The sequence below is a fragment of the Eleutherodactylus coqui genome, chromosome 1 (genome assembly GCF_035609145.1).
Source record: "Eleutherodactylus coqui strain aEleCoq1 chromosome 1, aEleCoq1.hap1, whole genome shotgun sequence".
NCBI lineage: Eukaryota > Metazoa > Chordata > Amphibia > Anura > Eleutherodactylidae > Eleutherodactylus > Eleutherodactylus coqui.
The window spans coordinates 442,753,619-442,769,825 of NC_089837.1; the positions used below are offsets into that span (position 1 = coordinate 442,753,619).

At 41.5% G+C, this 16,207-nt stretch overlaps 1 protein-coding gene across 3 annotated transcripts in view; it reads right to left on the reverse strand.

The window, feature by feature from the left end:
* NBEA (neurobeachin) overlaps positions 1–16,207 on the reverse strand; it is a 673,719-nt gene that overhangs the window by 106,569 nt on the left and 550,943 nt on the right. For all 3 annotated transcript variants that reach the window (XM_066582838.1, XM_066582846.1, XM_066582830.1), the window contains exons 41-43: positions 9,498–9,615; positions 6,843–6,945; positions 3,279–3,394 (exon numbers count right to left, since the gene is read on the reverse strand). In XM_066582838.1, the coding sequence (XP_066438935.1) occupies positions 3,279–3,394; positions 6,843–6,945; positions 9,498–9,615 (337 nt within the window). The remainder of the gene's footprint in view (positions 1–3,278; positions 3,395–6,842; positions 6,946–9,497; positions 9,616–16,207) is intronic.

A 16,207-nucleotide genomic window follows, 5' to 3' on the forward strand; every position in this document is an offset into this window, starting at 1 on the left:
CTTATGGCGGCCATTTTTTTCAAAAAGGAAAGATGTGCAGCCATAATGGTGGTCACTTTTAAATTGGCTTCTCAGCAAATTGATACTTATTGCTTGAACGTGATGACAAAACGAACATTTGCCAAAAGGAAGTCAGCAATTATACAGCGCAGTCAATATAGGCACTAAAAAATAGAAGAACTTTTCCTTGTCTGTACAATCAGTTTTAATATCAAAGATACAACAATTGAGGTGCCCCAAAACATTAGCTAAAAATCCACATAATGAGATGATGCTCTAATGTTTTTGGACTCTCTGCTGATGACAGATGTTGGAGGAAGGAAATGTTGGGAATTTTTGATGACAACATGTACGATCCTTTTCTTCCCCCATGTGAAATAAATTGCAACCAGAGGGGTCTGGGAGCGGCTTATTTTACTCATCCCATTTAAAGAGCCATACAAGTGCAACTGAACGTTTCGGTGGAGTCTGGAGAAATAGCGGTTGGCCCAACGAGTGTCCGTCTGACAGTTCTATCATATGTGTTGTTAACCATCTTTGTTATTGCTTGGATTCGTGATGGTTTAACCCCTTCAGTGGCAGGTTTATTATTACCATGTCATGCCTCACAGGGCAGGTTTTTTTAAATGAGTCAACAATGCAATTTAATCTTGCAAGTATTTATTAAGGAATGCAACAATCACATTGTAACATTTTTTTGTAATAAAAGAATACATTAGAACAATTTTAACTGCATGGTCAGTGCAGCAAGCCCCAGAGATTTTCCGGGCGTGCCACTAAAGGGGTTAAGATGCTTTTAGATCTTATGCACATAATGGAGCCATGTGCTAGATTCTCTATGGAGATACACTAACTTTCTGTAGTGTAAAAAGGCCTTAATACTATAGAGTTGCAAGAAAACTGTGTGAAGCCACATTACGGGTGGATATACAATGAAGCATAACAGGTTTCATAAAGAATCCAGCAGAAAGGCTCTTAGTGTAAAATCAGAAGCATACTGAAGTACAGTAGGGCCCAATAAAGCTCTTTGTGTGACCTATTACAGCTCGGACCACCAAATGTATCTTTTCTAGACTGAATAGGGAGATAGAATACATGATCAACGGTTCAAGGTGATGATTTGGCCTCCACATTGCCCAGAACTCAATCCAATAAAGCATCTTTGGGATGTGCTGTAAAAACAAGACCGATCTGTGGAGATCACACCTCACAATTTACAGGACTTATAAGGAATGTCACACCTATATATAAAACCAAATACTAAAATATTTTCCTAATTTTTTTTTATTTTCATATTGTAGATTTTTAATGTGGTAGCCATCTTGCCTGAGCTGTACTTAACAGAAGTTAGAGATATGCTTTACAGCAGCCTTGTAGGCCATAAACACAATGGACAGGAGCTGACCCATGGACTTCTATGGGAGAGTGTTATGAGCATGCTCTGTGACCTGTGCAGAGGTCATTGTGCAAGAAGGGGGAGGAGGTGAGCAATGACCATCACCTATTGCAAAAGTTAGACTGTGTAGTATGAATATATAGGTATTACCTTACTTTGTATTTCTGCCTATGATGATAAGGAGATGACTGAGAGCCGGTACTCAGGAAGTGTATATCAGAGCTTGAGCAGGTTGAAAGTTGATTAACTAAACTAGTAAATTGAATGGGCGGACTACAACACATAGAGAGGTTATAACATTGGGATTACTTTGTTTAGAAAAAAGGCAGCTGCAGGGCGACCTAATAGCTATGTATAAATATATCAGGGGACAATATACAGAGATTGTTCCCATCATCTGTTTATACCCAGGACTGTGACTGTAACAAGGGGGCGCCCTCTACGTCTAGAGGAAAGAAGGTTTCTACACCAACATAGAAGGAGGTTGTTTACTGTAAGAGCAGTGAAACTATGGAGCTCTCTGCCTGAGGACGTGGTGATGGCAAACTCAATAAAAAAGAGTTAAAGAGGGGCCGGAACACCTTTCTTGAGTGTAATAATATTACAAGTTATAGTCACTAATTACTTCAGAAGGGTCGGTGATCCGGAGATTATTCTGATTGCCAGACTTGGAACCAGGAAAGATTTTTTTTCCCCCTTAAATGAAAAAAAACTGGCTTCCACCTTATTGGGGTTTTTTATGCTTTCCCCTGGATCAACACTGAGGATAGTACACTGAACTGGATGGACATAGCCTTACATGCTATGTTACTATGACTGCTGAAAAGTTTTCTCTATGGAATAGGAAGTAGGCTTATTGGTCAGTGTAAACATAGATCGTGACATTGAAAAAGAAATGTAAAAAATTCTTAAAGGGATGTGTTTAACATAAAAACTTAACTTATATAACATTCATTTTCTGATGATACAATCCCTTTAACAAATCCGCTAATAACGTCTAAGTGGCAGATACCACAGGACACCATTCAAGACCTTGTAGAGTCCAGGCCCTGACAGGTCAGAGCTGTTTTGATGGCACAAAGGTGACCTACACAATACTAAGCAGGTGGTTTTATTATCATGTAGGCTGAAAGATTGCAGCAGCAATAAACAAGAATTGGCAAAACTACTACAATTTTGCTACGGGATTTATGCAGATCATGAGGCATAAAAAAGCAAAAAGTGCAAAAAGGGGCATTTTATAAATGCAACCTACAAAACAAGCGGGATAGAAAAACAAACAAAAACCATATAGCGAATGACTGTGTTACAATGTAGCGGTGAGAACTTTTCGTTTAATCAAAGACAATGAGACTTAGAAAGCAATGCTATCACCGGCTTGTCCATCAGAACGGACGAGGAGATCGGGATCCACAGCGTCATTTCTGGGAAATGTGAGACTAGAGGTAAGTAGACAGAACATGGTTACCTAATCATGCCACACTGTAGGTGACATCTGTACTAGCATGCTGCTGTTAGTCTTGTGTGTGCTTGCTGTTGTTGGAAATGACTGAATAGTAAAATTACACCCCCCCCCCCCCCCCCATTATTATTTGCAGACAGTTCCTGGCAATGGTTTGTTGCCTCTAATAAAGCTTCAGACAAAGCTGTCAGCCGGGGAAATGGCAAGAGAGTTAGGCACAGCCTCCATAGCAATCAATGCATCTAGAGCCTTGCTGATAGACTCTGAAGCACTCACATTAAATTTGATAAGGGAACGCAGAACCTATCATAGGGCTGCAGCTGAGTCCCGGAGGGATAAACGCATTCGATCAAGTCACGCTGCTCAAGATTTTGACAAACATAAACATATTAGAGAGGATTGTAGAGCCAGAAGCCTTACCTGCTATGGTATTAAGAAACATCAAGTATTCAAAGTTAGAAATCTCTCGTCGCTGCCAACGTTGAGTCATGTTAGAGGATTTAAAGAGCTGCCTGGGAGTGGCCAGGGATATTCTCCTGGAATTATATTACAAGAATGCATTGTGAATTAAGGAGCGATCACCGCATGCAACATCTCCGGTATGGAGTCAAGAAAATAATGGTAATAGTCCTATCTAAAATGTGCTACAACAAGTTATCAATACATAATAAGCTTCCCTTTATACCCTATGGGGACTGCATGGCTGTAGCTCAGATAAATGCCATCACTAACATGAGGGATAGGAGTTGGGAGATGTGATGAGCATCATAGACCGGATGACTGACAGCTTTTGCTTTGTCTGTGCAGTTCTTATGATCTACTAGCGAGATGTCAAAAATGTCTTTACTACCTGAATATTTGAGATTGAGAAAATGCTGCCGACTAGCAATGTCTCAGGGTTGACTCTTTTTCATCATCTCCGCGCTTGTTCTCTGCATTTTAGAAGACTCACTTGATAATAATCATTTTATGTATATCGCACCAACATGTTCCATAGCGCTTTCTTGCAAAAACCTACTGGAAGTTCCATACAAAGCTTGGGGTATTCCAAAGGCGGAATCAACAGGAAGCAGAAAAAAATAAAAAAATTCCATTGTAGACTTTTTTGAGGGATTACAAAATATGTCAGGCCTCGAGGGAAATGTTGCAGCAAAATAGGCCAAGAATAATAATGAATGTCACTTCTAGATGAGTGCAGTCAAATACAAGATGCATACTTCATTCTTCTACAAGTTCTTGTATTTAAAGGCGTTGTCCTGATCTGGCGGGGTCAGAACCTTCACTTCCGGGCCGATTCTGACACTAGGTGATGTTGTGTGGCTCATAACTAGAGTAAGGTGAGTTGGGGAGGTTTACCTAAACCTAGAATCTAAAATTTGCCCCATGGAACCACACCGGTCTTCCACCCCTCAATCGCCCTTTTCTTATCCTCTTTCAAAAATACCACAGAAGAGGATTTTAATTGCCACAGCAGTCGTTTATTAAACAAAATAATGAACTTTTCAGAGGAAAGATGTTTGTGGTAATAACAGCCAATACATAACCCACACCATAACAATCATACTTCCATCATCCATACCAACAGTACATATTACAATGAACAAGAGGCTGGACAACAGAAGTCCTTGGAGTTAGACACTGGCAATATACTGCACTAATCAGCTTACCCCGAGCTGTAATCCAGCTTGGGGGCGCCAAAGAGACCATTTGCAAGCCCCCACAAAATACCAGCCCCCAAAGGGATAAAGAAACCTCAAAATTTTGCCAAAAATATAAACCATCTCCAATTAACTCAGGGGAATGCATGCCCATGATGCATCTCCTCACCTAATTTTAAGCACCAACTCCAAGGACTTTCCCTGCAGCTGCCTCTTGGGGTTTTTGCCTTCCTCTGGATTAACTAGGGGTTGAAACAGGCTGAACTAGATGGACATTGTCTTCATTCAGCCTAACATACTATGTTACTATGACAAAGACAAAAACATGCTAACCTACAAAAACAATAATCACTGCACACACACCCCCTCCCCCCCCCCCCCCCCGCCTACACACCCCTGTGGCCCTACACCTACCCTTCAACTTAAGGCTAAGGGGGCACAGGTGGGAGTAGAGACACTATTCCAGGAAGGGTGGCTGAAAATGTATCTCTAAGCCCCAGTGGTGAATAACTGACAAATCTAAATTGATCCAGCTCCAAAAAGCCACCCACCTATGTCCGAACCACATACCCCCAACACCTCCCCTCAACTCTATCTTTTCATCCCTTTCCCAAAAATTTCCCTCTACTCCCCCCAATTCCGATCATGGAGGCCTTCCCTCAATTGTGTCAGGATGGTCCAGCTTCTCCGTTGCCTTTGAAGTCATTGCAGAGGGTTTGCCATTTGGCTCATTTCAATAACTAAGCCTGCTCCTTTCTCTGTCTTTGTATTGGCCATGGCAAGGAAGCTGGCTGGCTTAGTAATTGAAAATACCTGAATAGCCAGCCCCCTGCAATGATATCACAGGCAATGAAATGGGCGAAAGCATGTGACCCAGTGTCAGAGCTGGAGACAACAACCCCACTGGATAAGGCAGGTATTACCCTTGCCTGGACAACCCCTTTAAAAAGCGCGTCAGATTTCATGTAAATTAGCAATGCTGTAGTATGTATGTCCACCTTTGCAACTGTTTAATCTAAAATGAAAAATGAAGCCACTTTGCAATAGTTTTTATAAACTATTGTTTTACGTCTGCAGCTTCACTGCATATCTAATTATGTCTCATTGGTTACAAACTACAAACAACCCTTGTGCCGTACCATTCTGTACACCCTTCTATCTGCCCCCTACTTCTTGCACATTCAGTAGGAAACCAAGTAGTAGAGGACAGAAAGAGGACCATCACCACAAGATCAGACTACATACCATTTGCTTGTAGTCTGTTACCATGAAGACACACAGGCCAGCTACAGAGTTGCAGATACAAAACAATAGATTTTTTTTTAATGAAGACTCTGGGGAAAATTAGGAATAATTTCACGTCCCCACAGCACCATAAACAAAGTAATGGTGCTGTTAGGATACGTGACCGGGAGGTAAAACAAGAAGCAGATCACCTCTTACATTGCTTCACCTCCACAGTCATGTATGCTGGGACATTCATAAAACCTTTCACGGTGTGAAAAAGTTAAAAAATTTTGCGCAAGTAATGATTGGTGCAAAATTTCCTGATTTTTCTCCTGCATGCCCCACTATCTGGCTCTTTTAATAAAAAGCATGCGTCGCTTTTCGGAAGGGGGAGGCAGAGCCATCCCAGACCGACACATTTATGTATACTTTACACCAGATCAAATATGGCATACATTTTTGTGTTGGTGCATAGAGGAGACGAAATGGCCAATACATGAAGTGGTGAATTGCCCATTCCACCCCAGACTCTCAGCGATTGATTTTTCTTGTTTCTTGCTACCAAACAAGTCATTGCTCAAATATGCGAAAAAGCATCCTTGAGCTTTTCCGAGGTGAATTGGTACATAATTAATGAGAAGCGAACATCCATTGTAGCTGATAGACATAATAAGTTCCTGCTATTCTGGACCCTATGATTAGACTACATCCTTCCTTCCCTAAACAACAGGTCTCTAGCTTCTCTGTAACGGGGCCCCTGGGTTTTGGTGTCACAGCCTTGTACCACTTGTCTTGGTTCCCCTCCCCTCTCCCCCGCCCTTTTCTTTTCTCTTTTCCTACCCTAACTTTGGCCTACGCCTGGCCAATACATAGTATATGACCCATTTGAATCTACAAGATTATTACTGTTTTTGTTATATGGTCAATACGCTCCAGTCATTCCTCACTTGTTCTTGCTCTTGTGTCACTGGTCACCTCTGACTTGTTCTGTTACTTTCCACATTATATTTAATATCCGATACAATGTTATGTTTTCCCCTTTCTTGTAAAATGCATATTCTAAATAAATACAAATGCCAAAAAAATAGTCAGCACATACCTGGCTTGTGGTAAACCATAGCTGGTGCCAACGCCAACTCGAGGTAAACTGTACACAACTTTCTTGACCGTGGCTTGATCAGGAAAATTAAACATAACGGAGGCTGCAGAAAAGCGGTGGAGAAAAATGTAGTTCAGTTTGAGCATTTAATTCCTAAAAAGCCTATTCCTACCTCAGTGTAGGTGTGCTTTCCTTAGACAAAGGTATGTACCATGAGCCCAACATAAGTAATTGTAAAAGAGAGGAAAGGGAAAGCAGGACAGTGCCGATGTATTGGATGCAGATGGATGACGACTAGAAGACTCAACTCTATAATGTCTTAATTGCCGGCTATGGTTGTAATTTTCTACTGTAATTTGAATAACAGTAAGAACAACAGCTCTTGAGCCTAAACTACTGCCGGAACATTTGAGAGAACATAATGTAAGTTTTAACCCTTTCCAATCCACTGTCTGACATCTGAAGACATTCTCATTAAAGGCTGTACAGCTCCGATGTCAGAAGACGTCCGGCAGGGTATTCTTACTGTATATTACTGGCCACTATGTTTTCGGGGACCTCTCCAGTATGTCACATACTGCAGTACTGACTCTAGCCAGCAGATGGCACCATTGTATAATGGCAGAAAGAGAAAGCCCCCTAGGAAACCCTGAATCTAAAACTGGATTGCAAAGGGTTAATGCTTTGTAATGTTATTTTTTTCAAGTTTGACAGTAACTTAGCATTTACAAAGACAATGCAGCTTATGTGGTGTTTTTTAAAGGGCCATTCCAGTGAATTTTTTGAGATGAATATGTAAATATTCCCCAGTATATATAAGTGAGCTAGTGTTACCTTGGTTAGTTATTACTTTCTATCCGAAACTCCTGGCCTCTTTCTCCTCAGATGATCATGTAATCTCAATTCTGAGTACCTCAGAAATACTTGGGGTTATGTGCTCTCAAAGTAGCCAGTTTCTCAGTCAGTATACCTCCTGTGTGATGATATTACATGTACTCTCCCAAACAAGCTCTTTAGAGGGGGGCGCATACACTTACTGATAATGATCATACAGCTCCTGTCACACAGTTATAATGAAGGAGATCATAGCTCATCCTGCTGACTGTATAATTATAGTTTGTCATTTATTTAGAAAAATACAGAATGTAATGGCAGTGTTTTCCCTGAAGCAGAGATGGTACACTCTTTAGTTACTTGTGTGATGCTGTACTGATGCATCATGGGAGTATTAACAGAGCATAGAGAATGTGAGCACAAAAAAACTCAGCAACAAGATGATGCCTGATAAGCATCAGACAGGAGACTGCACTGCATGGAAGTGAAATATACAGAGATGACCTTGAGTGTGACAGGCAATCAGGTGAGAGATGCAAGGATGGAAAAACGTATTTTCACTGGAGTGGTTCTTTAAACACATTTTTGGAAGAGTATTGGTTTAAACACTACTGAAATAATGAAATGTATCACTTTTATATATTAATCAATCAATCAAAACTATCTACAGAACATCAGAGAGAATAGAGAGTAGATGGATTTAATAGGGAGCTGTTACTTCTCTGAACATGTCTGTTTTAGTAAATACTTGTATTCTTCATGAAATATCAATTCTGGAGCCTCTTTTCTTAGAAGTCTACATTGCACCGTTCCTCTGCTATTCCTCCTAAAAATGTATGAGCCATTTGAAAAGTGGGTTTTACAAGTTGAGGGCATGTCCCTACACTGTCATCCAATCAGAGCTGACAGTATAACATTGTGAGAGAGGAGACAGGTACAAGAGAGAGATGAGACAGGTATATGAGAGAGAGAGAGAAGACAGGTATATATGAGAGAGAGAGAGAAGACAGGTATATATGAGAGAGAGAGAGAGAGAAGACAGGTATATGAGAGAGAGACAAGACAGGTATATGAGAGAGAGAGAGAGGATACAGGTATATGAGAGAGATGATCCATTTGGCAAGTGGGTTTTACCGGGTGGGGGCATGTCCCTACACTGTCAACCAATCAGAGCTGACAGTATAACATTGTGAGAGAGGAGACAGGTATATGAGAGAGATGATCCATTTGACGAGTGGGTTTTACCAGTTGGGGGCATGTTCCTACACAGTTATCCAATCAGAGTTGATAGTATAATATTGCGTGAGGACACATCCCTTCGACGAGGGGAGTGGTAACAACTAGAGATGAGCGAACGTGTTCTAAACGAACACTTACGCACCCAGACACCGGCTTTACCGAGGACTTCAGTGTCCGCGCGTAAAGATTCGGCCGGCGCCGGGGGGCGGGGAGAGGCGCGGCGGCGCGGGCGGCAGCAGCGGGGAACAGGGGGGAGCCCTCTCTCTCTCCCTCTCCCCGCCGCACCCCCCCGCGCTGCCACGGCGACCCCCGAACTTTTTTCGCCCGAGCACGGAATTGCTCGCAAAGTTCGGTGCTCGGGCGAAAAGGGGCGGAGCCGAACACGTTCGCTCATCTCTAGTAACAACTGATCTCAAATTATTCATAAATTTCTAGGATGTATAACAGAGGAATGGCAGTATGCAAATGTAAGAGAAAAGATGCTCCAGAACAGTCACTTAATGGGAATGCATGGATTTCCTAAAGCAGATCTGTCAACAGAGGAGTAAACTCATGTTTAATATTTTTAAAAGTGAAACTCACTGCGGTTAGCCATAAACACTTCCAGGGCCGTATTTTGTAGGAGGTACCGTCTTGAGAAAACCGCTCGGATCTCGCTGAACATCCATTTTCCATGGAGGCCTTCCGTGTAAGCAAGAACCTAGCCAAAGAGAGCACAAAAAAGACCAAAACTACACTGTTAAATCCGTTTCCCAATGTATTCATGCCAAACTGTTTTCATAAGAAAATGACATTTTTTTGTAGAGCTTTGCCTGTGAATTCATTACCATCACTTACTAGGAGAGATTAATTAGAAAAGGTTAGTCTTTGAGGATCAGCTGCTATTGACTATAACAGGAACCTATGGGAAATACGAAATGAAGACAGTCGGATATGATTGAATGGTCTCTGAGGACAACGCTTGTCAGACATGTTTGAATAAAGTTTTTTTTTTTTAATCACACCGCGTATTGTTACCCCACTTCTCTCATTCTCCTTTATAATGGTTGAACAACAGCCCATGTTAATGCTCTGCCAGCTGCAGAAAACAAATCTGCACCTTAATGCCAACAATCTGCAGAGGCAAGCATCTCCGATACAGATTATACAGTACAACGGAGGAGACATCATGCCGCCTCTGGAAGTCTACAACGTATTGTGATTTATAAGGTTCGTATTTAAGGTTCTCCAAGCTTCATGGTTTTAATCAATCATAAGTGGGTCCATTGCGGTAAACATACTCTATGTCCATGCATGGAATTAGCCACACTAGGTCCCATTTGGAGTATATCCCAAAAAACATTCCTGGTATATACGTCAACCTCAATCATAGAGCTCTATTCACCATATGGAGGAGAAAAGAGCGTTTTATTTTAGCATCCATCAAGGTGGTATCCTTTGGAATATTTTTAATTTTCATTATTGTATAGGAAAGCAAAGCAAAATGTAAAGATAGATAAATAGATAGATAGATCGAGATATATATATATATATATATGTATATATATTTTTTTTTTTATTTTTTTTTTATTTTATTTTATTTTTTTTTTAACAATAGGTGTAAAACGGGTGACATGTGCCCCTACATGCTTATCCAGTGACATTCGTTGGGATTGAGAAATGTTCAGGAAATAGATCTTCAACGTGAAGCCTCAAAAGAAGAGTTACACAAGATACATTACAAAGACAGAGAGGGATGTGAAAGGAAAAAAAGGGAGAGTGAGCAATGAGACAGGTACTACAGAGATGAGATGGTTACAAGAGAGGGAGAGATATGAGATGGTTACAAGAGAGGGAGAGAAATGAGATGGTTACGAAAGAGAGAGAGAGAGAGAAATGAGATGGTTACGAAAGAGAGAGAGAAATGAGATGGTTACGAAAGAGAGAGAGAAATGAGATGGTTACGAAAGAGAGAGAGAGAAATGAGATGTTACGAGACAGAGATGAGATGGCTACGAGACAGAGAGATGAGATGGCTACGAGACAGAGAGATGAGATGGCTACGAGACAGAGAGATGAGATGGCTACGAGACAGAGAGATGAGATGGCTACGAGACAGAGAGATGAGATGGCTACGAGACAGAGAGATGAGATGGCTACGAGACAGAGAGATGAGATGGCTACGAGACAGAGAGATGAGATGGTTACGAGACAGAGATGAGATGGTTACGAGACAGAGAGATGAGATGGCTACGAGACAGAGAGATGACATGGCTACGAGACAGAGAGATGACATGGCTACGAGACAGAGAGATGACATGGCTACGAGACAGAGAGATGAGATGGTTACGAGACAAAGAGAGCAGATGGTTACGAGAAATGAGAGAGAGGGGTACGAGAGAGGTGATAGGTTAGAGACAGAGGGAGAGAGGAGATAAGAGAGAGTCAGGTACGAGAGAGATAAGAGAGCATCTGAAAGCACACGGTGGTATTACAGTTCTGCACAAGTTCCACGTAGTATGGAATCACAACTATCCACCATCAGAATTCTAGGGCAACTGATGTAACATCACACACTGAAAAGAAGAAAACGTGTTCATGTTCCATCACATACTGCATCTAGAGGAGAGCACCTCCATAACATAGTGCCATATAGCAGGGGCATAACTAAAGGCTCAGGGGCCCTGATGCAAAACGTGAGCTGCCCCCCCCCCCCCCCTGTATCTGTACCCGTACCCATACCTAAACCATGCTGCACAGAGGCATAACTTGAAGCTTCTGGGCCCCAATGCAAAACCTGTAACAGGGCTCCCAACTATAATGCTTTATTCATAGTACTGGGCTCCCTATATGGAGAAGAGAGGCCTTATGGGCCCCCTGAGGCTCCTGGGCCCGGGTGCAACTGCATCCCCTGCACCCTCTATAGTTACGCCCCTGCCATATAGAGCCTCCATACCTCAGCACTTGGAAAGTTTACAGCTCTTTAATACAAAACCATAGGGACTCTGTGCATACAGCTCTGATAGTCAATTCTAAAAAGTGTAGATCTAGCTAGAGGTTTTTTTTACACCTCAAACATGGTTTACCACCTTGAATGTGTATATGCATGGCTGAAGCAGACAATTCACACGTTGAGCTTCATTGACTAAACAGGCCAATAGGAGAAAATACAGCGGACTGTGCAGTATTGTGGTATATACCAAGAGGACCAGGGTGCACATCTGACACACACATTACAATATGTGCTATTTGTTCGGAAGGTCTTCAGACCCTTTTAGTTCATTCTTCTATTTTATGTTGTGGTCTTCTACAAATTATAAAAAAACGTTTTCCCCCAGTACTCTGCACTCAGTACCCCATAATGACAAAGCAAAAGCAGAATGGTAGAAATCTTTGTAGTTTTTTTAAAAATGAAAAACATTTGCATTGGCATAAATATTCACACCCTGTACTCCGTACGTATTTGAAGTACCTTTAGCAACAATTACAGCCTCCAGTCTTCTTGGGTATAATGCCACAAGGTTTGCACACCTGAATTTGGGGATTTTCTGCCAATTTTCTCACCAGATCCTCTCAAGCTCTGTCAGGTTGGATGGAGGCCTTCAGTTGACAGCAATTATCAGGTTTCTCCAAAAATCGGGTTCAAGTCAGGGCTCTGGCTGGGCCACTCAAGGACATTCACAGAGTTGTCCCTAAGCCACTCCTGTGTTGACCTGGCTGTGTGCTTAGGGTCATGGTCTTGTCTGAAGGTGAACCTTCTGCTAAGTTTAAGGTCCCTTGCATTCTGGTTCAGGTTTTAATTAAGAATCTCTCTGTACTTTGCTCCTTCCAGCTTTTCATCAACCCTGACCAGCTTCCCTGTCCCAGCTGCTTAAAAACACCCCAACAGCATGATGCGGCCACCACTATGCTTCACTGCAGGGATAGTATTGGGCAGGTGATAAGCAGTGACTGGTTTCCTCCAGACAAAGCACTAAGAATTGAAGCCAAGAGGTTCAATCTTGTTTCTCACAGTCGGAGTCTTCTTTTAGGTACTTTTTGGAACACTCCAGAGGGTCTTTCGTTTACTAAGGAGAGGCTTTCTGGCCACTGTACCATTAAGTCCAGATTGGTAAAGAGCTGCAGTGATGGTTGGCCTTCTGGAAGTTTTTCCTATCTGCACACAGGATCTTTGGAGCCCAGGGTGACCAATGGGTTCTTGGTCACCTCTCTTATCAAGGCTCTTCTACTCAGATTACTGAGTTTGGTGGGCTGGTTGGCTCTGGAAGAGTCCTGATTGTTCCAAATTCCTTCCATTTAATAATTAATGAAGGCCACTGGGTTCTTAAGAACTTTCAGTGCAGCAAAGAAAATTTGTAGCTTTTTTGAGATCTGTGCCTCCACACAATCCTGTCTCTGGGCTCTACAAGCAGTTCTTTCCTCCTCATGACTTGGTTTTGGCTCTAATATGCATTGTGAGCTATGAGACCTTATATACTCAGGGGTGTATGTTTTAACCCCTTATCGACCAATGACGTATAGGTACGTCATGGAGCGTCGGGGTATGTATGAAGAGAGGGTGCGATGCAACCTCTCTTCATACAGTGCAGGCGTCAGCTGTTTATAACAGCTGACACCCGCGGGCAATAGCTGCGAGCGGCCGATCACGGCTGTTAACCATTTAAATGCCCTGAACGATGTTCGGGGGTCCCGCGCGGCCCCCCCGCGCGGTGAGATCGGGGGAGCCGTGCAGGTGTCATGGCAGCCGGGGGCCTAATGAAAGGCCCCAGTGCTGCCTTAACAGACTGCCTATCAAGCCATCCCCGTGGGGACTGCCTATCAAGCCATCCCCTGTCATTACGTCATACTGCAGGAGCGATCAAAGCATCGCATATTAAAGTCCCCCAGGGGGACTTCAAAGCAATGTAAAAAAAGAATCAATAAAGTTTTTTTTAACTGAAAAAAAAAAAGTTGCAAAAGTTTAAATCACCCCCCTTTTACCATATCTATTATTAAAAAATCAAAATTAAAAATATGTAATTGGTATCGCCGCGTCCGTAAAAGTTTGATCTATCAAATTAGTGCATTATTTTTCCCGCACGGTGAACATCATCCGAAAAAAAAAATAAAGAACACCAGAAATGCACTTTTTTAGTTACCCTGTCTCCCAGAAAAAACGCAATAAAAAGTGATCAAAAAGTCGTATGTACTCCAAATCGGTACTATCACAAACTACAGAACATCCCGCAAAAAATGAGCCCTTGCTGAACTATGTCGATGGAAAAATTAAAAAAAGTTATTGCGCGCACAAAATGACGGCAGAAAATAATTGAAAAAAATTAAATGTCTTTGAAAAAAAAAAAAGAGTAGTATAGTAAGAAAAAACCTACACAAGTTTGGTATCGTAGTAATCGTACCGACCCATAGAAAAAAGTTATCATGTCATTTTTTTTGCTGTTTGTGCACCGTCGAAACAAGACGCACTAAAAGATGGCGAAATGTCGTGTTTTTTTTTTCATTTTACTCCACTTAGAATTTTTTAAAAGTTTTTCAGTACATTATATGGTACTTTAAATAGCAGCATTGAAAAATACAACTCGTCCCGCAAAAAACAAGCCCTCATACAGCGACGTCGATGGATAAATAAAGGAGTTACCATTTTTTTAAAGGGGGGAGGAAAAAACGAAAATGGAATTTAAAAAAGGGCCGCGTCATTAAGGGGTTAATATTATGTCCAATCAACTGAATTTACCACAAGTGGCCTCCAATTAAGGTGTAGAAACATCTCAAAGATGATCAAGAGAATACTTCTGTCAATGCAAAATGTTATTTATTTTTTTTATTTTTATGCAAAGATTTCTAACATTCTGTTTTCACTTTGTCATTATAGGGTATTGCGTGCAAAATGATGTGCAAATTTTTTAAAAATCAAGTTTTATTTCCCAAGGCCACAGCATAACAAAATGTAAAAAAAAAGTGAAAGTCTGAAGACCTCCCGAATGCATTGTATGTAGATTATATATGAGCACCATAATAAGTTAATAAATGAATTCACTACATTCACTCTTCATCTGTGATTCTTAGAAATTCTGGCTGCAGATCTGATAGATCTGGTAATATGAGACACAACCATAAAGACTCCGATTTTGAGCAATCTTAGGTCTGAAACATATACCAGGTTTATTACACCATTCTGTTAGGACTGATTCCATTTATGGGTGCTAACATATGAATTAACCAGTCCTCCTCTGTTATTAGTTCAAGAACAGATGAGCAGTAAGCAGATGGTCATTTCATGCCGCATGTCATGCTTCCTCATGGTGAAAATAAGAAAGTCCAACTTATTAACATGGCTGATGAGGCTGAAAAGCCTGTCAAGTTCACGTCACACAGCAAATCTCTAAAATGTAGCCCAAGATGAAGCTAAAGTCAAACTTAAATAAAAAAAATGAACTCAAACATTCCAAATAAAACAATATTTATAGCACTTTCCTTGAACTGAACTATTGATGACAATTAATTGCATTCTCTGATCCAACAATCTGGTCCCCGTACAGTTTAAGTAAAAAAGATAAAATCCATATTTCATGCAAGCCAGGTCGGGAGGGGTAAAGATTCTCTTTAGGGAGAGCACCTAGGTATTAGGAGGCCTACAAGGCCATGCATGCTCCTCTGGGAAATTTATATGCAAATGGAAAGATGGAACTATGCCTCTACAGCACCACCTATTAGAAGGAATTCCTGAAAGTCAATGCCTGACCATTTTTCCAGCCTTGTAACAATGAATATAAGGCAAAACCAGAGTCTTTTCCAAAGGAAAAGATAACCAAGTACAGACAGTGTCAGGCTTTTGCTCCTCATCAGTGTACAGTAGGTTGCTGGCCGACTTACTAAGAGTGGTAAAGTTTCTCCTTGTGGAGCGCATCTAGTAGGTGTAAGACGATTTATAAGGCCATGTATTCTCCTCTGGGCAATTTATATGCAAATGGAAAGATGCAACAATGCCTATACAGCACAGCCTATTAGAAGTTAGGCCTGTGATTTGCAGGAATGCTCTCACTCAGCCAGCATATTGACGGACAAAAACCTGAAACGGCTGTCTGCACGTGGTTATCTTTTCCTTCTGGAGAAGACTCAGACTTCGGCTTATATTCCCACTCATTAATACTAGACATGTTAAAAGGGTCAGGCATCGACTTGCTTGAATGCTATCTTCCAATAGGTGGCGCTGCGTATACTTCAACCCCTGCTCCATTCACTTCTATTGGACAAAGGGTGATTGCACAGAGTATCGATCTGTCCTATAGAACTGAATAGAGCATCGGTTGAGCATG